The 25,356-nt window shown below is 35.7% G+C and overlaps 1 protein-coding gene across 1 annotated transcript; it reads left to right on the plus strand.

Moving 5' to 3' along the window:
- Positions 1-1,210: 1,210 nt before the first annotated feature.
- PSMA3 (proteasome 20S subunit alpha 3) lies at positions 1,211-22,922 on the plus strand. The gene is made up of 11 exons (NM_001283074.2): positions 1,211-1,298; positions 3,830-3,912; positions 9,273-9,396; positions 12,069-12,170; positions 12,246-12,319; positions 14,924-14,996; positions 15,850-15,915; positions 19,228-19,274; positions 21,430-21,497; positions 22,278-22,342; positions 22,777-22,922. The coding sequence occupies exons 1-11, from the start codon at positions 1,278-1,280 to the stop codon at positions 22,819-22,821; spliced, it is 768 nt and encodes a 255-aa protein (NP_001270003.2). The 5' UTR covers positions 1,211-1,277; the 3' UTR covers positions 22,822-22,922.
- Positions 22,923-25,356: the final 2,434 nt, after the last annotated feature.

The raw sequence follows: 25,356 nt of genomic DNA on the forward strand, positions 1-25,356 counted from the left end.
CATATAATTCTCTTGCTTAAAAAACTGCTGATGACCTCACAGTAGAAAGCCAATAATAAATGTGGAAGGAATGATGGAATTAGAAAATCACCATTTGGCAACCATAATAATAATAATAATTGATTCTAATAAGAATCATAGGATACTATAATTAGTGGGCGAAAGCTTCAGAAGTACAAGGATTATTTACATAGTCTCAAAACATTTCTTCATGAGATACTTATTAATTACAAAGGGCAAAAAAGAAACTTTATAGAAGAGAAATATTAAGCAAGTGATCAAAGTTACTATCATCAGTAATGGAAGAAACTGACATCATGTGCCTCCCAGTCCAATGCTCTAATATGAATACAAGGTTACTTTGGTGGCACCACTAGAATCTAATCATGAAAAGACATCACTCAAACCTAAACTGAAGAATATCCTACAAATAAATGATTTGTATTCTTCAAAAACGTAAATGCCATGAAACCTAAAGAAATATTAAGCAACTATTTTCCAGATTAAAGGAGACTAGAGATACGTCAACTGAATACAATGTGTGATCTTGGACTTTCTTTTGCTGTGACAGGTATTATTGAGAGAATTGCCAAAATCTAAACAAAGTCTGTAAATTAGAAAACAGTATTGTTAATTTTCAGATTTCCATAATTGTACTGTGGATATGTAAAATAACATTCTTGTTTTTGGGGAAATACATCCTGAAGTATTGGGCAGTAAAATTCCGACCTGAGCGCAAACCCTCAGAGTGCAACTTTCTCCTTCCTTCGTGTGAGGAGAGGTGGGCGAAGGGGACGCGGTCAAGATACTGGGTCAGAACCAGGACGCCAAGGGTGGAGGGAGACCTCTCCCCTACGTTTCCTCTGGTCTTCGTAAGGGAATAAGAACATCCTTCCGCATTCATTTAACAAAGGATAAGGCAGCGACAGAGAAGGATAATATAAAAGATAAATAATAATTCCTAGGAAACGGAGCGGAGCAGCTTCTCAAACAACCTGGCGACTCACAGCGACTGAAAGACACTCGGGGCCAGAAACTGCCTTCTCCTAACCCCACCTCCATTGCTTCTGCACATGCGCGTCGCCCGCCACTCTCACCGCCCCCCTTTTCCCACAATCCTCTGTTCTGCGGGCTAAAGACCGAGGAGCGAGCTGCAGAGAAGAATGCTATTGGTTCAAAGGGCAGCCAATGAGAGAGCCTGTTACTGGTGTGCGTGCTGCTGTGTCTGGGAGCGCTGTAGGCCCTGAAGCCCCTCGCGTACCGGGGGTGTTGGCACGATGAGCTCCATCGGCACCGGGGTGAGTTCGTTGTCTCTTGGTGTGATAGCCTAGCGTGAGGATTGGCGTTGAAGGGAACTCGGGCAGGCTGCCTGGGGTGCCCGGACTCGGGCTGCGCTGGGACTGCCTTCGGCTGGTGGGCTGCTTCCAGTGGTCTGGTGGCCGGCGCTATTACCTGCGCTTGTTTCCAGGCCGGGTCTGCCGCGACGGCGACCAAGCCTTTCGGCTCCGGGGTGGCGGGCTCGGCGGCGCAGCAGGGAGATGTGGAGCCGCTTTGAATTGCTTAGTCACTTTCTTTAGCCGCTTAGGGAAACCGAAAGTGGAAACTCGTGGGGCCTGAAATAGTATGTGAAGGGTTAGGGCGACGTAATTAGCCTCCTGAGAACCACGGAGGCAGGGCGGCTTGAGAGTCCCAAGGCTGGGACGCAGCTTTCCGGGGGCCGCCTGTGCGGTTCCTGGGGTGCTGCTGACTCACAGGCCTCTCCATCTTCCCTTCGAGCGTGTGAGTCCCTGGAAACCCTATCGGACAGAACTAAGAAGAAGAATGGTCCGAAAAGCGAAATCTGCAGAATCCTTTTTGTTTTTCCTTTGTCCCAGCTTTTCCTGTACAGATTACTTAACAGCGCTTTGAGGTATCAATACTGCGAACATTTAAATGATTAGCTAGGGACTTACCGCTTCTGACTTCTAATAGACTATTGAGAATTTTGAAGTTGGACTTGATTGTTAACTTATTCGGCTTAATACTTTCTTTGTTCTGCATATATGCAGTCTTTTGCCTACGCTTTTAAAGTATTTCTCCATATAGAAAATACAGTTTTTGTATAGAAATATCTGTTGGTTATTTGCACTAGGCATTGAATAATGGGTTTCTCAGTTCATCTATTTTCAGTGTTCACAAGACTTTGATACTCAGCATTATGCCCATTTATTGGTTTTCCAAGTTTGACACTAGGCAACTTATGTTTGGAATGGTTTCATCTATTCGATTATGAGATGCTAAAGTCGTACTTTTTTTGAATTAGTAGATGCTCAGTAATGCATGTTGTACCAAAGTGACTTTGCAGCTACGTTAATATTAAGTTTGATGAATAGTGTTTCATTAAAATCCCTTAACATACTTAAACCACTAAACATACTTGATAGTATAACCGTGTGAGACATTTTGGTGCTACAGTGGTAGAGTTAAGGGTCTCCGTTTTACAGATCAGGAAACTGAGACTCAGGAAGAACCGCTGTTGAAGGCTTATCTCCTATCTTCACTTCTCCCAAGAGCTCTAGATGTGAAGACCTGTCTGCCGACTTGGCGTTTCTCTCCACTCGATTACTTAATAATAAGCATTCCAAACTACAGTGTCCAAAGTAGAGCTCAGGGTTTTCTCCTCTCCTTACCATTTTGCATCTCCTACAATCTTCAGCTCAGTGAATGGTCCAATTCTAGTTGCTCAAATGAAAACAATCTATGATTCACCTTTAATTCCTTTTTTTTTTACTTCTCGAGCCAATCCATTAGCAAGTTTTTTTATTCTACCCTGAAAAGATAGCACCTTCCATCTCTTTTTCTCTAGACTAAGCCACCACCTTTGGAATACCCGATCTCTGTTTCCACTCTTGTTCCCTCTACAGTTCATTTTCCAGATGATGTTTTTAAAAAAATTAGATCATATCACGCCCCTGTTTAAACTCCAATAATTTCCTATTCCATTTAGAATAAAATATAAGCTTCCTGCTCCATCCTAGAAGACTCACCATAGTTTGGCCCTTACATGTCTCTGATGTAGTTTACTCTTCTCTCCACCACTTTCAGTGCTCAAGACACGGTGGCCTTATTTCTTTTACTTGTTTGTTCTAGGCTTATTTCTACCCTGAGGTGTTTATGCCCAGTGCTGGGATGGCTCCTTCTCCATGTCCTAAATGAGTAGTTACTTGTTATTTATGTCTGGCTCAGCCGAAATAACTAGCTATAACTGCCCCAGCAAGGCCTTCCCTGATCAGGTAGTCTGAAGTAGTCTCTCAGGCTATCACTTCAGCTTGTGTTATTTTCATCGTAGTACCTTTTCTGGTTTACTGCTGTATCTCTAGTGCCTAGATTTTTGCCTGATCTAATTTGAAAATGAAGGACTTCAGAATGAGTGTTCTTTGTATTCCCTTATAGTGACTAACATATAATAGATGCTTATTAAATGTTTGCTAAATGATTTGCCCAGGGTCCTTCAGTGAGTGCCACAGCTGTGAATTGAAATCTTCTGAGTCCAGTGCTACTTTTACGACCATAGTAATTTTCTTCAAAAATGAGCTTTGTGTTCTGTGTGAAAAAAGTTCTGACTTTACCTAGGACGTGTATCCATTGCTTTTCAATAGCAGAAATCTAAAGTAACTTTCCCCTGGCTGCTGTTGCTGCTGACATGCTTCCCCTTCCTCTTCAAAGCAAAATCTTTGTTAGGTTTAACACACATTTCTGATGTGTGAGCTATTTAGGAAAAAAAAAATTGTAAGGTTATTACTGCCAAAGATGCATCATTATAAGCTTATTGTTGCCTTTTTCCTCCTAGTATGACCTGTCAGCCTCTACATTCTCTCCTGATGGAAGAGTTTTTCAAGTTGAATATGCTATGAAGGCTGTGGAAAATAGTAGGTAAGAAACATCGTTTTACTTGGAATTAGTATGTTTTAACCAGGTATTAAATGTCTCCTTTTCTATATTTTTGGTATTTTCTATATTTTTCTATATTTTTGGTAATTAGACTTTGTTATATTACTATAGCACAAAATTATATATATCCTAAAACAATCTCAATTTATTAGTCTTTTCTAGATCTTTTTTTAAGCCAGATCTTTCCAGTGGCCTTAGTTCTATGTTTCCAGTTGATTCCAGGATTATTCTACCTTGTCTCAAATGTAGTGTATAAAACCAAATTAGTTATCATCTTTGCTAGCCCATTTTTGTGTTTCAGATTCTTGATTTGTATCATTGTTTTCCTTGTCCACTAGGTTTGTGACCTTGTTGTCTTACCTGTTTTAAATGTCCTGTGCAGTTAGTCACTTGTTTGTCTCAGCAGAGATTTTTTCATTCTTCTCATCTTCTGCTGCCATACTCCAAAAGGTGTAGGATCAGCAAGATATTTTCCTGTTATACTCACTTCCTTCACTCTTGTCTTGTATTGTTTACAGTAACGCACTAAAATGATTCCTTGGCACCCCTATGACATCTTGGTTAAATTATTAGCTTGTTGACAAACTTTATGTCGTTTATTGAAGAAATTTTGCAGTCAGTTGTACTTAGATGATCACTGTATTTTTTAATTGAAAGCAGCTTTGGGATGAATTAAAGGACTTTTAAAAAGAGTCTGTTGCATAACGTCTCATTCAGATCTCTTAAAAAAATTTTTTCAGGCCTACCAAACTATTGGAGGTGGTGTTTGAGCTCGGTTTTTTCATTATAATGAAAACATTTGGAATAGAGGTTGAGTAGAGAAGTGTTTCCAGCATTTTAGAAACGTCCACATGTAAATACTGAGTTTTTCCACTTTCTAATAGTACCTTCAATATTTGATTGTCGAAGTTTCATGAGGGTAAAGACTGTCATTTGTCTTTGTGTGTGCTGGCACACAGCATGCCCTCAGTAGTTGCTTAATGAATAAAAGTTCATTTTTTGTGCCATCTTCTGAGTGGTAGAAAGAAGATATATGGATTTCTAAGGGTTTATGAAGTATTTAAAAATTTTTGAGCAAAAATACATTTTAAGTCCTCTTACAGGATTTGTAATGAAGCTACTTTATTTTGTGTTTAAATGTTGTATAAATATATACATATATATATAAATAAAGAAATGTATTTGTCATTGTGTACAAAGCCTGATAGAATTCAAAAGAGAGTCAAATTCAAGAAAAAAGTTAACACATTTTCTTCTTGTTATTAAAGGAAGGTAGGCCCTTGGACCAAGGAGCAAGAAAATATTGAGGAAGTTATTGTGTTTCTCTTCCTCCTTTGCATTCTTGCATTTTCATTGGTGTAAAAAAGCTGGTACAAGAAGACTAAGAGAAAAACTGGAGATACATTTTGAAACCATCTGTAACCCAGAAAATTGAGACTAGGCTATGAGAATCTGTGTGTCTTAGGAATTTGTTTTCTATAAAGTATTTCTAAGTATGATTTAAAACAGTTAGATTTAAGCAAACTTGAAGAAATATAATTTTTAAAAGTTGAAACATTAAAAATGAATGTATTTTTTCCTGCATAAAGGAAAAATACTACCAAAGTTTCTCTTTTAAAGGGATCTATGTAACCTGGTATGATAGAATATTGGATGAGGATCAGAAGATGGGAATTTTCATCTTAGCTGCTACTTAATATTTGAAAGGGTTCCTCTGTTCAGTCCTCTGAATGTTACTTATTTGTCTGTAAAATTGGGATGTAGGCATCTACCCTAACTACTTCATACACCTTACATAAGAATGAAGTATATGTAAAAACATTTGAAAAATTTTTAAGTGCTGTGTGGGCACAAAAAGTGGGAAATAGAAATATTAGATCGTATATTAATATTCCTGAGTCTAGCATATAAATTAATAGTTAGAAAACATTTAACCAAATAATTTGATTTAAGATTATATTTCTGCATCAAAAGGAGATAAGTTCTTTTAAAGAAATTTAATCTTGGGAATTTAAAAGTCAAGTATTTTTGAGTACCTGTTGTGTTAAGCATAGGAACTACCAAACAAATAATTAATGACATATAAGTGAATACTTAAAAACACTTTATTAAAATATGTGTCGTATGATTAACTATTTTATAAAAGTATGCCCCTAGAAGGTAATATGCAAAAGAAAAAAAGGGAAACATTATAATCTTCCCCTTTAGCCTCATTGAGGAGCCAAGATATGAAAGGAAGATTGTGCAATATAACTATAAGGGCTAGACTGTTTAGAACACAAATGTACCCAATTTTGGTCTCAGGACCCCATTATATTTGTAAAAAAAAATCACTTGAGGACCTCAGAGAGCATTCATTTGTGTAGGTTATTCGTTCTCTATTTACCATGACCCCAAAGAGCTTTTGTTTATGTAGGTTATTGGTTCTATCAGTATTTACCATATTAGAAATTAAAACTGATAAATTAATAAATATTAATTCATCTAAAATAACAATAATAAACACAATTGCATGTTAACATAATAAATTAACATTAATTAAAATTTAATTAACATTAAACATTTTTAATGAAAAATAACTTCCAAAATATAAAAAAAAAATGTAATGAGAAGAGTGGCATTGTTTTACATTTTTGTAAATCTCAGTAGTTAATTGAAGCTTATTGGGAGACAGATTCTCATATCTGCTTCTACTTCAGTATCTTGTTAGTTTTGTTTGAAGCATGTGAAGCAAATCAGGCTTCATACAGCTGTGTAGATGGAAAAGTAAGTAGTATTTTAATAGCCTTTTCAGATAATTATGGATGTTGTTCTTTGATACTACACCAAAACAGGACAAATGGTAGCTTCTTAAAGGTTAGTTGCAGTGTAGGATATGAAAACTTATTGATAAACTTTTTGTACTTTACATTAAAATCTATTGGGCTGTCTTGCACTTTGGATGTTTTACCCATGCATGATTTGTAACATTGTGTCTTGATAATTTGGAAAATATTGGTTCCCTGAGTTATAACAGATCTTCGAAATTTGACGTATTTTATTATCAACTGTCAGAAACATCACACTTGTTAGTATCACCACCAGTCTGATTATAAAAGATTTTAAGTGTTGGGAAACAGATGAGCTCACAGTGTTGAGTATGTTTTGTAAAATTCCAATTGATGGTTGAAAACTTAAATTTTATCACTAGCAACAAAATACACTCAGTTGTTTTCCTTCAAGTGACAGGCCACTTTGTTCATTTTAGGAAAAAAAAGAAGTCTGTCACATACCTAAGTGTAAATAACCATAATTTGTCTAACATTCTTTGAAGGTAAAAGTAAGTGTTCCATGAAAAGATCGACAACTCAAAACAATTTTATCAATACTTTTTCCTTTAGATAACCATCATATTTGACGTACAGCAGAAGTACTTTGAGTACCTTCCATTTCATTATATTAAAACAAAAGGTACTCAAGTGTTGTCATAAGATAAATTACTATTTTATCAAGGACATTAACTAAAAGTGGCTTTTTTTTTTTTAAAGATTTTATTTTTTCCTTTTTCTCCCCAAAGCCCCCCAGTACATAGTTGTATATTCTTCGTTGTGGGTCCTTCTAGTTGTAGCATGTGGGACGCTGCCTCAGCGTGGTTTGATGAGCAGTGCCATGTCCGTGCCCAGGATTCGAACCAACGAAACACTGGACGGCCTGCAGCGGAGCGCACAGACTTAATCACTCGGCCACGGGGCCAGCCCCTAAAAGTGGCTTTTTTTAAACTGAGAGTGTAGCAGTGAAGAATACGATTAATAATTACTACTACCATTTGTTGTCACTGCCTTGATTTGTGTTAAAGTGCCAGCAATTTTATCCACCAGTGCTTCTGTACCATCAGTGCAAACATCCACACAGTGGAAAAAGCAAATGATAGTCTTTGTATTCTTATGAAAATAATTTTGACCTCACAGACCCCCTGAAAGGGTCTCAGGGATTCCCAGGGGTTTCACAGACCACACTTGGAGAACTTTTAGTTTAGAATAAACAACATTTTAGATTCTGAACAGTGAGGAAGATGGTGAGTGGGAATAAATTAGGAAAGGCTACCGGAGGCTGTAGAGATCAGGTTCAATGAATTTTGCAAAAGTTTGTGGAACTTTAAACATGCAATGGTAAGGAGGAAGTGTATTCTAGCATCCAGGATAACTTCCACAAAGACATAAAAGCAAAAACGAATGTGAGGCCTTTGAGGGATGACGGTGAGTTTGAATTCAGTAGAGCACAGGATTTATAATAGGAAATTAAGTAAGCGAGATGGTCTTTGCAGATTCTCAGGATTTTTGAAAGCTGGGTTACAGAGTTTAAACTTGAAAGGGGAGCCATTGAAACCTGAAGCGTGGGGGAAAGAGTGTCTGAAATTCTTTGCAGATTTTGTGTGTGTGGCTCTGTTCATTTTTCTGGTTATTTGTGATCAGAATTCCCTTTGTTAAAAGAATTAGAAGAATAAAGTAATTAATGTATTTTCATCTGGAAATGGCAATATATAATTTCTCCACATTTTACTTGAGATTATTTTAAGATCTATTTTGTTTTAAACAGTTGTACAAAACATATATTTTATTCTCATACTTCTTATAAGCAGTACATGGTTATTACAGAAAAAGCAAATGATCAAAAGGAAAAAGAATTATAATCTTTCCACCCAGATTAGTCATTGTTAATTTTTAGTTTGTAGATAGCCTGTCTTTTCTATGCATATTATGTACCTTGGTTTTTTTTCCTTTGGTGAGGAAGATTGGTCCTGAACTAACATCTGTTGCCAATCTTCCTCTTTTTGGTGGGGAAGATTGTCCTTGAGCTAACATCTGTGTCAGTGTTCCTCTGTTTTGTGGGACACTGCCACAGCATGGCTTGATAAGTGGTGTCTAGGTCCACTCCTGGAATCCAAACCTGCAAACCCTGGGCCTCTGAAGTGGAATGCATGAACTTAACCACTACACCACCAGGCTGGCCCTTGTACCATTTTTAATGGACAAGAATTTAGTCACCAGTTGTTATAATATGGTTATCATTATGCCAGACACTGTGCCATTCTGTACATATTTTGTTGGCATCTTTTTTTCACTTGTGTATAAATATCTTTTTATGTCATGATTTGCTAGATTTCTTTTTTTGGTCACATGATTTTCATTTATACGGATCTAATTTATTACACTTTCGGCTGTGTTCTCTTTCTTGTTTTCACATGTATTTGTTTTAAAGTACTTGATATGCTTTAACAAACTAAATATTACCTACTTGTGTTTTAACTTAAGTTTATGAAGTTTCTTTTATTTTCATTTAAAAAAATTTTCTTTTTGTTTCAGTACAGCTATTGGAATCAGATGTAAAGATGGTGTTGTCTTTGGGGTAGAAAAATTAGTCCTTTCTAAACTTTATGAAGAAGGTTCCAACAAACGACTTTTTAACGTTGATCGGCATGTTGGAATGGTAAGGTCACATTAAATTTTTTTTGGCCTTGTCCAGTTTCTTGTGAAGTAACTGCTTGGAATATATTAAAATGTGATTCTAAGAACCCATTTATTACTTTAGCATTGAGGCAGAAACAGATGGGAGAGTAGCCATAGAGTAATCACAGAGAGTTGCTGGTTTGTGAATGTTGTACTGTCTAAGAGAAAGGCAGCATTCTCATAACCTGATGATAGACAGATATGAAAAACCAGGTTGCCTAATGAAAAGGAAGCAGGGGAAGAGGTCAGAAGTATGTGTAAAAAAGAGATCTTGGCAGCACAGATTACCAATGAAGGCATGTGTGTAAGAGGGAAAGAATCTTTAGGTTTTTCCATCCCTTCTAGGGATCAGTGTCACACTGAAAATGTTATCAGATAGAGAATACCTTTATAGTAAGGTGGAGCACCAGGAAAGGATGTCTGATAAAAGGAAAAGTGAACATATCCTTTTTAATAGCTTCATAGGCATCACTGTATTTAATTTTATGCTGCTGGTATCTTGAGTGACTGCTTTTCCATAATTGCAAGCCACGCCATAAATACATTGCTGGTGTATACTGAAGTCATCCTATATAAATGTTAGACTTTCTTCAGTAAACCACCACTACCAAAAGAGAAGAAAGGATTCTAACCCTGCTTACTGAAAAAGCAAGGAAGAAAAGAGAACACCTGTGTGCTAGAGGCTCTTTACATAAATTGTCATTTAATCCTGACAAGTCAGTGAAAGTAATGTTAATCCTGTTTTTACAGATAAGAAAACAGACTCACAGCTGGTAAAGAAATAAGCTGGGATTTAAACTTGGGTCTGCGTGTTAGTGCAGAGCCCGTTCTGCAGGGTGAGATCCGACAGGACCCTCATTCTGCTTATAGCTTTGGTATTTCTAAATGTAATGTGTTAACACACAAACACAAGGACTGTTAAAATACAACCAGTAAACTGTAAAGCTACAGATAATTTTTAAAAAATTTTTCAAATGATTTTTTTCTGAATATATGCTCTCTCCTGAACAAATGTATTATTGCCAGTGAAACTTACATGTTTTGATGAAACTTGCCAGATTGTAACCTAGCTGATAGGAGGGAACTAGTAAATCATGCATTCTTTCACTTGGTAAAAAAAACCTTAGGTAGGTATATTTTGAAAAAAATCATATATGCTTATAGGCACTTGAGTGATAGAAAAAATTTTATTGTCCTAGAATTTTCAAGGTTGTCACATTTGTTGTTTAAAGCCAGGATACTGATGGCATTCCTTATAGCTGGAATTTGGCAAAACATCAAACATGGAAGAGAGTTGGAGAAAATGAAGGATTAATGTTCTCTCTCCACAATTGTTACCTTCAAGTGATAGGAGAATTATTAGACTTTACAGTAAGCTTTCTCCAAAGCAATAGAAGATTCTTTATTAAATGGTGACACTAATGGTTGGGTAATCTTGGGGAAGTTATTCTAAACACAGTTTCCTCACCTGCAAAACTAGGGTGGTAATAGTACCTTCATATAGCTGTGTTACATGGTTAAAAATAATTAATTAAAATGCCTAGCATGTAATGTGTTAAGAATTTTCATCATTACTATTACTACAAAGCAGGAGAAAAAACGGCTATTAAAAATTCTGATACCCCTTTAAATTCTGCAAGTCTCCTAAGCCAGCAGTTCCCAGACTTTCTTGATTCCTACTGCAAGTGTTCAGTAATTTTTTCTTTCATAGCTTCCCTAGGCCAAAAGAAATACCCAGTGGTTCTGTTGATTATATATTTAGGTCCAAACAAGTTAGTGTTTATGTCCTAAAAACTCAGTAGCTGTTAAAAAAAAAAAAAAAAAAAAAAAAACATACAGTGAAAGAAAAATATTTTATTTTTAAACAACTGCAATTACTAATGCGCACTGCACAACTTCTTAAACTTTGGAATCAGATTAACTCCTGCCCTACCTCATTTCCTTTCCACATTTATTTTTGTACAGTACCTATTTTTTATCACAGCAACCCAGCTTCCCAACAGTTTGATGGCATTGAAAGGAATATAGAATGATCTAAAGTTTTAACTGTGAACTACTTCCACAGATGTTTCCCCCAAACTCAAAACGTCCCACATCCTTAGCGCCCTAGGACATCTCAGCACGTGTTTTGGTATCTGCAGTTCTAAGCCACCAATCTTGGAAGGCTTGTGGTTTGGCATTGAAAATTATTAGTCAATAGGCTGAAAAACAAGGAGATTTGAGGTGGTGCCTTTTAGATCAAAACTTTTCATAAGTTTTTGAACACAGAGCTTGCTTTAAATTAAAAAAAAGATCAATACTGACCAAGACCAATGGTTTTATTCTTTTCTGTTGTTGTTTTATTCTTTATAATGAAGTGGTAAATGGGGAGATGTGGGAGATTTATTATAGAAATATTCCTTCTAAATATTGCTGGACAAAACAATAAAGTGACACTTGGTAAAATTCCCAATTGTAGTCTCATACTCAACTATTAAGATGCCAGAAGCCTTGATGTTTAAAGGCCTTAAAGGTCTTTAAGCCAAAAAAATTTATTTCTAATGGTGATGCTTGTTAAAAACAATATTAAATAAGCCTACAGTAATGACATACTTTCCTTGATCTGAGATAGGAATGTATTTCTCTCTTAAACTCATATTTATTTTCTTTTAGGCAGTAGCAGGTTTGTTGGCAGACGCTCGTTCTTTAGCAGACATTGCAAGAGAAGAAGCTTCCAACTTTAGATCTAACTTCGGCTATGACATTCCACTAAAAGTAAGTTGACAACATGTTGAGCCTTTTGAATAGTAGTACAAGTTTATTAACGTGCTCTTCTGTTTCCCCCCACAGCACCTTGCAGACAGAGTGGCCATGTATGTACATGCATATACACTCTACAGTGCTGTTAGACCTTTTGGCTGCAGGTATGAAATTTTGTGAGATATTCAGTCAGATCTGTACTATAGGTATCTGTTTTCCCCAACATATTAGCCTTTTATACCCTTAAAAATATCAACTATTACCGAGAGGGATTAGGATAGTGATTAAATAAAATAGTATATGTAAAAATAAAAACTTTGAAAAGTGAAAAAGACTATACAGATTTGAAGTGATGATAAAACAGAATTCATAGTAATAACTTTAATCTGATTGTAATAAATTCTCTGAAGGAAGGTGATCAAAAGGTATAAACTTCTGGCTATAAGATAAGTACTGGGGTGTAATGTATAGCATGATGACTACAGTTAACACTACTGTGTGATATATAAGAAAGTTGTTAAGAGTGTAGATGCTAAGAGTTCTCATCACAAGGAAAATTTTTTTCTTTTCATTGTATCTATATGAGATTGATGGATGTTAACTATAAACCTATTGTGGTAATCATTTCACAGTACATGCAAATCAAACCATCATGCTGTACACCTTAAACTTATATAGTGATGATGTCAGTTATTTCTCAATAAAACTGGAAAAAAAATAAACTCTCTGGTGTTAGACCCTGACATTCTCAGGAAACTGCAAACTGATTTTAAATATATTCCATGTTGTCATCATTAGGTAGCCACATATACTGATGCTTCAGTTTTCTCATTTATTTCCATCTGATATACTTTAAGCAATTAGGTAAAATGTTCTTAAATGGGGGTTTTTAGTAGTCAGTAATGAATCCATTCCAGACTCAGACAGACTAGGAAGAAGGACCTGGCCACCTACTTGTGAAAAAATTGGCCATGAAAACCCTATGAATAGCAGTGGAGCATTGTCTGATAAAGAGCCAGAAGATGAGAGGGTGGTGCAAAAGACTGGGCAGGGTTCTGCTCTGCTGTACACAGGGTCTCTAGGAGTGGGAAGTGACTCGACAGCACTAACATATAATGAATCCTTACAAAATTGCATTTCACGATTCCAGTTAGTCATTTTCTTACTTTTGTTGTGAAGTTGCTGGTATTTTTATTTTTGGGGAAAGCTGGGATTCAATTGCATCAAGACCTGGAATGCATGTAAATATTCAAATATGGCTTCTCAGAGCTGATCTGTTATGACTCTAGATTTTCCTAAAGTAAAAGGACATATTTATAACTGTTAAAAAGTAAATTCAATCATGTTCGATCAAAATAAAACATTTACTAACATCTAACTGCTTGTCCCTGTTAAAGGTTGTAAAGAAAGTGTATTAGCTGTAGTCCTACCTTTGAGTTGTTTATAATCAGCCATATTTAAATTACTAAAGAGGACAGATGTTACAGAAAACCTGAGTTTTATTCTACTGGCAATAGGTTAGACCCGTGTGTATTTTTTTAATTTGTTCTTAAGGTTCTCCCGTGAATTACATTATGAAACACTTTGCTTTCAGACTTCATAGATTACCTTTCATTTTTAACCTTTCAACTGAGCTCTGAATTCATCAGTTTTCTGTTTTTAAGACAGTAAGAATAGTTGGAGAGAACTTTTTCAGTAAACATTTATATATACCATGAGCATATACCATCAGTCAGTCATAGACTTGGTGGGGGGATGCAAAGATGAGTAACTGTTGATACAGTTTTAGAGGTGATGTGATGAAGGTATGTATTGAGTATAGTGGGGCACCAGTTAGTGAATGGCCTCTTTCTGGAGAAGTGGCAAGGAAAAGGAAGTGAGATGTACGGGGAATGGTAAGGGTATTTCAAACAAAGGGACTGGTATGAAACTACTTGGGCATTTCAGATAATGCAGAGGTAGTTAAGTATACTTGGTGTGTAGAGTATAAGGTTTAGATGATACTGAAGATGTAGGAATGGGCCAGATCATACAGAAGTCTGCTTCATGCTAAGAAAACGTTGAAGGGTTTTTAAATAATGATAATCGGCTATATATTCTGAAAGCTAAGTCTCAGAGCAGTGTGGAAGATGGAAGGGAATGATGGTAGGGGTGGGAATCGGACATTTGGCTGTTACAGGACTCTGCACATGAAATGATATGTAAGATGAGGCTGGTTTCTTCTGTACTTCTAAGACAAATCACAATTTCAGAAAACCAGTAATTTCATGAGATTGTTTAATAGCCTAATTTAAATTTGTTGAGCAAATAAAAACGCACTGAACCAATTTGATTTACTGCAGAAAAATAACTGGAGGAAAACTGGGGAATAGCCAAAAAAGAATGAAGAGTGGGACAAGTCTTTGAGGTAGATTCAGTGTACTCATATCAGGAATTTTGTCCCCTTGGCTTTTTCAAGTTTATGACTCTACCTATTAGGCCCTCTCATTAGTTTTACATCTTTCATTACTCCTTTGTCTGCACTGCTAAAATCCTCCCAGGAAAGTTTCATCAGAAAGTTTAATACTAAACAAAGCCACATGCATTTTGAACAGTTTCAAGTATGTACTAGTTCTTATTGAAACTACCTTATCAAAGTGCTTACTATGAGTTATATGTATATTAGTATTTTATCTTAGAAAGTATAATTGCATTTTTATCATTGTATTTTTTAATACTTTTATGATATTAAGAATCATGGCTTATACTATTAATTTACTTTTGTGCAGTTTCATGTTAGGGTCTTACAGTGTGAATGACGGTGCACAGCTCTACATGATTGACCCATCCGGGGTTTCATATGTGAGTCATTTTGAATCCTCTGAAATTCTAGTTCTAGTTTAATAGTATCTCATAAGCACTTAAACCATATATTTGGATTATATGGAGTTTCTTTAAAATTTGAAGAAAGTAACATCTTGTTTATCATTAATAAACCTATGGATATGAGGCAGGGGAAAGATTTGTTGTGGCTTTCATTATGCTGTTTTTAGAAACTGCATAGTGAACATAAAATTTCAAATACATAGTATTTCCTTTACTGTAAATATTAGCAGTGTCTTAAAAACTGAATATAGTATCTTCCCTTTTTTAAAAAAAGGATTTTAAATGGGATTTCTTGGATCTTTCTGTAACTACCCTTTCTTAACTGCCTTCTGAAATTTTTATGGTTTTTACTAATTAAAAGAAAAACAAGACTCCTTATATTTTGTCATTATACACAAGTATAAATGGGCATCCTTAGCTTTAAAAAATAACCTTTACAATATAAATAATGAGTTTAAAATACTGAACTTAAATTCTTTGTCTCAGAAGTAACTTCATTTTCATTGTCATAGTGCTAAAACTTTTTTCATTCCTACCTCAAAAATGTTCCTAGTTCATGAAGTATATATAATGACATAATTTCTCCTTGGCTATCCCTCTATTAAAAATAATCCAGATTATTCTAGAATTAAGTTTGGTATTTTAATTGTTTTGAATGAATGGTACTCATCAGAATGTTTGTAGTTTTCCATACTTTTGAAAGTCATTTAACATCCATTCATTGACCTTTAAATAGAAATATGTCATTCATGATTTATGTACTATAGTATATTAATTTGCATAATTATATGATAGTATATTGATTTTGGTGTGTGTTCTTTCTTAATAGGGTTATTGGGGTTGTGCCATTGGCAAAGCCAGGCAAGCTGCAAAGACGGAAATAGAAAAACTTCAGGTAATACATACTTAATGCTTGAATCTTTGCTATAACACTATCCTCATGTGGTGAAATTTTATCACCAGAAGCTAAACCATTTAGTCCAAGGATATAGTGTGATTTGCTGTTTTGAGCAAAACTTTTCTTTCTTTTTTTTCTTTTTTTTTTAAAAAAGATTGGCACCTGAGCTAACAACTGTTGCCAGTCTTCTTTTTTTTTCTTCCCCAAATTCCCCCAGCACAGTTATGTATTTTTAGTGGTGGGTCCTCCTGGTTGTGGCATGTTGGATGCCGCCTCACCGTGGCCTGACGAGTGGTGTCATGTCCACGCCCAGGATCTGAACCAGTGAAACCCTGGGCCGCCAAAGCACAGCGTGCGCGAACTTAACCACTTGGCCACGGGGCTGGCCCCCTCGAGCAAAGCTTTCTGAAGCTGCTAAGTGGCTGAATAGGAAAGCTGGTAACATGTTACCTGTAGAGTTGTGTCATGGATCCCTTTATGATTTTGATGGCTGCTTATTATAAAACCTTAATCCAGAAAATTACAAACAAATTTTTATATAATTTCACAAAATCTTTGAAGCCTATTCATGAAGCCCTGTGAGCCTTAGGTTGAGAACTTTGGTGTTACTATAACATTTCTTTTTTCTCTGGAGCACAGCTTTTGTCTGTGGAAGTACATTAAGAATCTTTGTTCTAGTGCTTCTGTTTCCTTCATTCCTAGCTAGTTAAGGCATGAAACCCTGTCGTGTTCCAACTACCCACCTTTTCTTCCCCCAAGAGCCAGAAATTCATCTATAGCGTGAAAAAGTTCTCCTAAAAATTTGCTGTTTTTCCTTTTACCCATAAATTGATCAAGTTAATACTGAAACGGTATCCACTAACTCTTTATCATCAGAAACTTGCATAAAAGGCAGGCATATGGTTTATCAGTGTTTTGGTAAATTACAGTGAGAAAAAATTTCATAGACATTTAATATTAATGCTCTACTGGAACCTTGCTCAACCAATTACTCATTCAGCTTGTTTGAGGCCAGGTTCTAGAAAATATTTTTTTTTTATTAAGATTATGATAGTTAACAACCTTGTGAAATTACAGTTGTACATCATTATTAGTCATGTTGTAGGTACACCACTTCACCCCTAGTGCCCTAGAAAATATTTTTTTAGTGCTTGGAATTTAATGCCAAATTCTAGACCTATAAACCTAATCCATGTTTGGTATTTTAGTAAAATTGACAAAAGGACCTTAGCAATCACTTCATGCACGCCCAAATCTGGGTTAAACATACTGGCTGAACAGTTCCCAGACCTCATGACTCTTAGACCAGTGTTCTTTCCCATCACACACTTCCTATGGTTAAATCCTAGCAAGGAATGGGAATACCACCAAATCCTAGCTAAGAATTGACAAGGATCACTTCAGTTGAACATGTACACTTAATGACAAAAACATGCTCTAAATCAGGTCAGCAAACTATGGCCTACTGCCTGCTTTTTAGTTTTACTGGAATACAGCCACATTCAGTCTATGGCTGATTTTGCACAACAACAATAGAGTTGAATACTTGGAACAGAGGCCAAAGATCATATGGACCAAAAAGTCTAAAATATTTACCTCTTGGCCCTTTACAGAAAGAGTTTGCCAACCCCTGCTCTACATCATTGCTCTGGCCTGCCTATTTTTCTTATGTTCTGTTTACTATTTTATGACATAAAAACTTAAAGAACATATGTAAATATCTATTCGCCATTTAAAATGTGCATTTTCAAGTTTGCTTAGGTTTGCCTTTGTATTATACAGTTAGTTTACTACTAAATATAGAACTTAACCTATAAGGGCAAAAGTATGAAAATGGGTATTCTCTTCCTTCTCCTCACCCCCAATTTAACAGGAAAAAAATTTAAACATCAGAAAAGATAAGAAAAATACAACAAATATCTCCTTCTGGATTGAACAGTTACTGTTTTCCAATATTTCCTCCCTTTGTATGTTTTTTCCTGAGCCGTTTGAAACAAAAATTGTAGACATCATGACATTGCATGCCTAAATGCTTCAGTATTCATCTTCTTAGAATACCACGATTATCACACTTAGGATACCATCTAATACAGTCCATAATTGAGTTGCCTCCATATCTCAACAGTGTCATTTATAACTTTTTTCAAACCATGGTATAATTCAGGTTCATACATTACATTTGTTTCTTACATCTCCTCTAATTGAAGTCTTCCCCTCCCTCCAGTATTAATATGTATCGAAGAACCCATGCCAGTTGCTTTTGTAGTTGGTCCCACATATTGGATCTATTTTCTAGTAAGACTGGTATTCCTAAAATTATGATTTTTTTGTTGTTCCTCCTTTCTTATGTGACTGTGCAGGCACAACTAGAGCATTAGGATTTCTAAATATATTAAAAAATTGCCAACAATAAAATATCAATAAACCTAGTTTCGAGATGTAATAATTCAGTCACCTCAAGCGTGGACTGCTGTATGAATACTTTCACCATTTTCCCTCCTCCCCAACACATCCAGAATATGAACGCCAGATTGCTCAAACGTTTTTTTGATCTTGTCATGCGTGTTCAGAAACCCATATGACTAATAAACTCCTGCATTGGTTACTTCTAGTACCTACAGTATACAGACTCCTCAGCTGGGTATCTAAGGGCTAATTTTTCTACCTTGATTTCCAAAAATGTTCACTATAAGAATGCTGATTACTTCTAATTTGAACAAGATTTTGGCTTCCCATGTGTGCTCTGTGCATTTGATTTCTCTCCCCCAAAATCAAACCAAATCCAACTATGTTCTAAAAACCCACTCAAATTTTGGTTCTTCAAAGCTTTCCCAGATATTTTGCATTTTTGTCTTGAATAGTTCAATGTGGGACAATTTATCTTACTCCTTAATCTCTCTGTATCTTTTATATAGTAGGTATTCATAGTTGTTCGCATTTTATTATCCTAAATTAGCTAGAGAAAAAAATTTCTTCTCCAACCTTTTAAACTTCAAGGTCTGCCTGTGAATCTGTTCATTCAGGGGTCTGGATTTTTATAAATTTTAATACTTAGCACAAAATTAGTGGTGCCTAAGAGTTGTCTAGAATGTCTGTTTTGGCATAATAATTTAAAAAGATTAAATTATGAATCAAAAAAGGTTCTGGTCTTTTTGGGTTTTAGGTTATTTTCCTTGGTTTTATATTTGAGAATCCATCTCAAGAGCATGGGATATTGGTAAAAAGTTGTGAAAAGAATCTGAAAAGGTAGACAAGTGAAAAGTGTTTTTCTTTTGACTAATAACTTAATGAATATATTATTTTCTTTAGATGAAAGAAATGACCTGCCGTGATGTTGTTAAAGAAGTTGCAAAAATGTAAGTTGAAATTTTCCTTACCATTGACAAAAAATTTCATTTGACTTTACCTTATACATTAATTCTAAGAGGCTGTTTTGTTTGAAAATAACTTAGTGCATCATTTGTAAAAGGTGAATTTAATATTCTAAGCCTCATTGAGGAGGAGAATATCCATATTTAAAGTGACAGTGAATGGGATAGGAAAAAATGGCTTTTGACAAAATAAACTGTTTAGGTGACAGAGTTCAAGGGTAGGAGAAGATAGTGGAACTCTAGGGGCTTCATTTGATAGCTCCCAACTTCTCAAATCTCAAAGTCCCAATAATAGTAATCTTTGCTTACAAAGTTTGAGGTTTACAGCTAATTACGTCTATACATGATCTGTGCTGTTTCTTTGGGCAAGATATGTTAATCCTAATAGTTCTTGTAACAGGATGAGGAGAGCAATATTTCAAAACATTTAAAAACAGTTTATAGGAAGCCCGAAGTGGTTCATATTGCAGGTACATAGAGTTAGAATGCTATGTAACAGTAATGGTAAGCAGCCACAAAGTCAGTAAACATGAGTGGCAGTGCTTCAAGATTTGTGATTCTTCTAGATCAAAGAATGCAGGCATTTGGTGTTTCAAAAAATCGGATAAAATGGTGGTTTTGCAGCCAGCTTTTCAGATTTAAAACATACATATATTCCAGAGAATTCACGGGACCTCTAACTATTCCACATTAGAGCTATGTGCACACAAGTCTAGTCAGCTCTTTGTGCAAGTGTCTCAAGTTTTACAACTAATAATACATGTAAGGAAGAAAAGTCTTAGAGGACTGTATTATATAATATACTATTTAAATGGTCCCTTAATTTCTTCTAAACTGATACTTTTAACAAATATTCAAATCTCAAAAGCGTTTTAGAATTTTGTCCTAATTGTCCACCACTCCTGCAACTGCCACTCCTCACTCCCCTCCTTTTAACATGAGACCTTTACCCTTTCCAGTTGTGAAGCAGCAGAATCCATTCTTCGATTGTCAGTTAATAACAACATGAGGAACACTGGGAAGTAAAATAAAATAGAACTGCCTAAAAAGAAAGTATTAAAAAGTCCTGAACGTGATGCACTGAGTCTCCTCAGGGAGAGTGCTTCTGGAAATCAGCCCTCCCCCACCTTCCACGTTCAGGTGTAACGGCAGGCCTTCATTAGTTCCACGTAGGAAAGCCTTCCCTTCATCACTGAGTGAAACGGAGCACTGTGTACCTTGACTTAATTCTAGAAAGTTAAGATGCTTTCTTGTATTATAGCAAGGCTTTAGGAATACCCTCCAAAGTAAGGTGTGTAAGACAGTGCAAAATATAAAATAAGTGTGCTCTGATACTTTTTTGATGCTTTTTCTTTTATTTATTATCTTGTATGACAATGCCTCTTTTGTTTCCTGCAGTTTCTCATTTACTGTAGTTTGAAGGTTAGGTTAAAGGGCATACACTTATAAAATGGACAAGGAGTTTAGAAAGATTCCTGCCAGGAAGCTGTAGGTTGGAGAGACCACTAATAAATTAGTTTCTTTTAAAAATAATCAGCAACTTTAAAAAAAAAAGGGGGGGCGGCCCCGTGGCTAAGGGGTTAAATTTGCATGATCCGCTTTGGTGGTCCAGGGTGTCGCCGGTTCAAATCGTGGGTGGGGACATGGCACTGCTCATCAGGCCACACTGAGGCGGCATCCCACATGCCACAACTAGAAGGACCCACAACTAAAAGTACACAACTATGTACCGGGGGGTTTGGGGAGAAAAAGGAAAAAATAAAATCTTTAAAAAAAAAAAAAAAATTAGCGAACAGAAAACAACCAAATATCCTGAAAAGCCGCAGGTAATGATGGCCTTTTCCCATTTGAACCTATGTTCCTTATGAGGTATCTTTTTTAGTTGTCTCTGAAACAGTGTGTCCAAACAACTTGAGTTGTAAAGGCATTAAATCATTTGTAGTGTTTAATTTTATATCAGTCCTTTTGTAATTTGTCTTTTCTAGTGTTCATAATAATATAGACTATGTATAATGTGTCTATAGTATAATTTTATAAATACTTATATTAGGGGTGGATGTTCTAATTTGCCGACTGGGCACATGAACTGCAGTGTTTGTAGATAGCCATATGAATGTTAATTTTCCCTTTTCTGTTCTAGAATTTACATAGTACACGATGAAGTTAAGGATAAAGCTTTTGAACTAGAGCTCAGCTGGGTTGGTGAAAGTAAGTTATTTTTTGCCTATTGTTGAATTTTACATAAATGGAATTATACAATATGTATTCTTTGTCTCTGATTTTTCTTCAACATTACATTTGTGTAAATCGTGTTGTTATATATAGTAGTAGTTGTTCAGTTGCCTTGCTGTATAGTGTTCGGTTGTCTGAATATATCACAATTCATTCATCTCTTCTGTTGCTGGACAGTTGGGCTCTTACCAGCGGTTCTTTTCTTTTTTCTTTTTTTACTTTAATGAATAACGCAGCTGTGGGCATCTTGCACAATTATTTTGGTACACATATGTAGCATTTCTGTTGGAAATACGTATGAGTGGAATTGCTGGGACAAAGTCCTGCTTAACTAAAGTTGTCAATAGTTTTATTCACTTTTTTGAAACATCCATTTCATATTTTTAAAAAATGTTACTGAAATCGCCAATTTTTTCTTTCTAGCATGGTAAGCATAGGGCTTCAAGGCCAGCCCCCTGCCCCCTTAAATTAATCTAATCATGCTGTATGTTAATAAATGCTTAGGATTATCAAACCATGAGGATAAATCCTAGCATTACTTATTCTTAATTTCCGTAAGAGCTAAATTCAGGCAGATTTAATCTCTTATGTGGAGAAAACACACAAAAATGAGTTCGAAGCATCTTGTATTATTCATAGTACAACTTTCCATTACATGGATCATATATCTGTAGATTGGCTAGATTGTACCATATTGCAAATCACAATATAGTCCTTGTTTTTAATTCATTTATAAATATATGGCTTAATTTACAGTAACTAAAGGAAGACATGAAATTGTTCCGAAAGATATAAGGGAAGAGGCAGAGAAATATGCTAAGGTAAGCTAAAGCATGAAAACTCCTGTAGCTGAAGGTAGCATAAAAATAAGTGTTGAATAATAAAGGAACTTGGTTGATTTCCATTAAATAACACATAAGAGTTCAGCTGAACTAAGGATAGATATTTTCTAGGTTATTCTCAATGGGGATAAAGTTGCCCTGGTTCCAAAAAAGTTTTTTGTACGTGTGAAAATGGCAAGAGTTTTTCAGGACATTTAATGATTTCATGTTGTGTGTATTCTATCAAGAATAAAGCCATTGATTGTTGTTAGAGCAAGATATACCTAATTTTCCTTTTCTTTGCTTGGGTGCCTTATTCTAAACCACTGTTCATTTTTCAATTATAAAGTGTTTTTAATGACAGTGCTTAATTGGATTCAGATTGTTATAACAATACTAAAAATTGATTTTAAATACTATTTTTCTCTTAACAGGAATCTTTGAAGGAAGAAGATGAATCAGATGATGATAATATGTAACATTTACTGCAGCATCTATTTTAAATTTCTAATACAGTCCCATGTAACTATTTAGCCCTGTGGATTATTACATACTCACTGACCAATTTTCATTAAATTTTTGTCTTGTAACAACTGAAGTTTGGTTAATACCTGCTTGACAAAATTGGTGGGGGTAATGGAGCACGTATTTACTCAGTATTAAAATGCAGATTTATGCCTATTTAAACATTCCTTAGTTTAGAAAAATACTGCAAAGAGAGGTTTTGAATCAGATTAATTCAAAGCTCCATTCTGTCATTCATCTAGAATCTAAAGACCATATCTTCCTGGGCTGTTGTGTAAAAAGTAACTACCAACTTAGTACGCAATTAATTGATGCCACTGCCAAGTTTTGTACTTAGTGAAATGTTGGTCATCAGCCACTGTTAACTTGCAGGTGTGACAACACAAGAAAGATGTTTCAGGTTGGAGAGTCAAGAACTTTTTCTTTCTTTTATTGTGGATTTAAAAGGATTCAAAAAGTCCCTATTCTGTCATTTAAAAAAAATTTCTTGATCTGTAAAGTTCAAATAAAAATACGCATATCTTATGCTAAAAAATAATTAGCATGTATGTGGAAATGCTCTGTAAACAGAACTGTTACTGAATGGAATAATTAGTATTGTGGCCTGCAAGAACAAATGTCATAACCTGACCAGTGGCACTCACAGCAGGAAGAAACCATCTGAACTCAGGCCAAGTATGCCAGGTAGACACACCCTTTACTGGGCTCCTGCCAGTATCACTCCATACAACTGTCAGGCTTTCCTAAGAAGGTCATCTACCTATTGGGTTTAGCAGCAGGGTGTTCCTGGACTTTGAGCATCTGTGTAGTTTAAATAGCAAATCACATGTGAATAGTTAACTACTATACAAACAACTCAAAACCAGTATTTCCTTACCAGGGCTTCTTTTATGTAAAACTACCTGTTACATTTTACAACTCATGACACCAGTGTTGGCCATGGACAGACATCTAAACAACATTAAACTGAATCTATATGTAGACAGATAATTAATAAACTATCCCTAAGCGAAGTTATAGCTAGTCTGTACTTTTCCAAGGTGTGAATGACACATGAATCTTAATTGTTATTATGCTGAGTACATCTGTTCTTAAATTCACATCAGCATAACTAATAACCTTATTTAAAAGAAGAGACACTGGTTCTGAAGAAATGTAAATCTGAGCAACTAAGCCACCTGATAACTACTACAGATGCCATAATATATAAATCTAACACTAAGCAGATACACCTAGCTCTCTGGCTATTATGAAAGAGAAGCAATCGATTCCCCTATGTACTATGTTCAATTGTAGGGCCCTTTGCAACTGCACTGTTGAGATACGATTAGCCTCTGAGGAAGAAAAGAGCTGGTACATTTTACTTTGACAAGACTGCAAATTTATTTTCAGAAAAGACGGAGTACCTTATTACTGTAAGCCGCCTTGATACTGGCACCTAAAAAAAAAAAAATCAAAAATGTTTTAAAGAACAAAGTTTTGGTTTAGAGATTACAAATAAAACATATTTATACCATGGGGGAAAAATCACTTATCTGATTAGATTATCCATTTGTGCTTTTTCCCCGCTGTCGTTCATAGAGGGACCTGGAGAAGAAATGAGAAAAACCAAACTGTAGGTCATCAATATCCTGAACTGACTGAAACCTTAAAATACTCTTCAAATTAAGATTACAACTGAATTATTTTTTCCTCATTTTGTAAAAATCCCCATTTATCAAAATGCTGTTAAGAAACCAGAAGAAATCCATAAATGAAAATCAAGTCTTAATGTAAAATACTCAATCCTAATATTGTTTCTCTAACTTTTTAATTCCTTACATTTGGAAACGGAAACCACTTTCCTTTTGCTTTGCTGCACTGTATCATATCCATACTGTATTTGCCATGCGTAGGCTACTGCTTAACTGGTTTTTCCTAAGGACTCTCACCACCTGCCAAAGCAGCCTTCTGAAATGACTGTCAGATTTCTCCGTCAAAGCCTTTTACGTGTTTCCCACTTAATAGTTGTCAAGCTATTTTTTTTTAAAAGGAAACTCCAAAACATGAAATGAGTAAAAGTGCAGCTACTCTTAACCCCAACTAAGCAAAGCTTTTGTTCTATCACTGACCATGTGTGCATCTATTATGGTGTTTACTATAATAAAATAAGTGTATTCCCCATTGCCCCAGATGGGAGTTTTTCAAGAAAAGAAATCATGTCTTTATATCTCCACTGGTTAGCACTCAAGTAGGCATTCAAATGCTAAAGGGTGCACTTTTTTTTTTGAGGAATATTTGCCCTGAGCTAACATCTGCTGCCAATCCTCTTTTTGCTGAGGAAAACTGGCCTTGAGTTCACATCCATGCCCATCTTCCTCTACTTTATATGTGGGACCTCTACCACAGCATGGCTTCTCAAGCAGTGCCATGTCCGCACCCGGGATCCGAACCGGCGAACCCCAGGCCACTGAAGCCAAATGTGCAAACTTAACTGCTGCGCCACCGGG

Source organism: Equus caballus, chromosome 24, assembly GCF_041296265.1.
Source record: "Equus caballus isolate H_3958 breed thoroughbred chromosome 24, TB-T2T, whole genome shotgun sequence".
Lineage (NCBI taxonomy): Eukaryota > Metazoa > Chordata > Mammalia > Perissodactyla > Equidae > Equus > Equus caballus.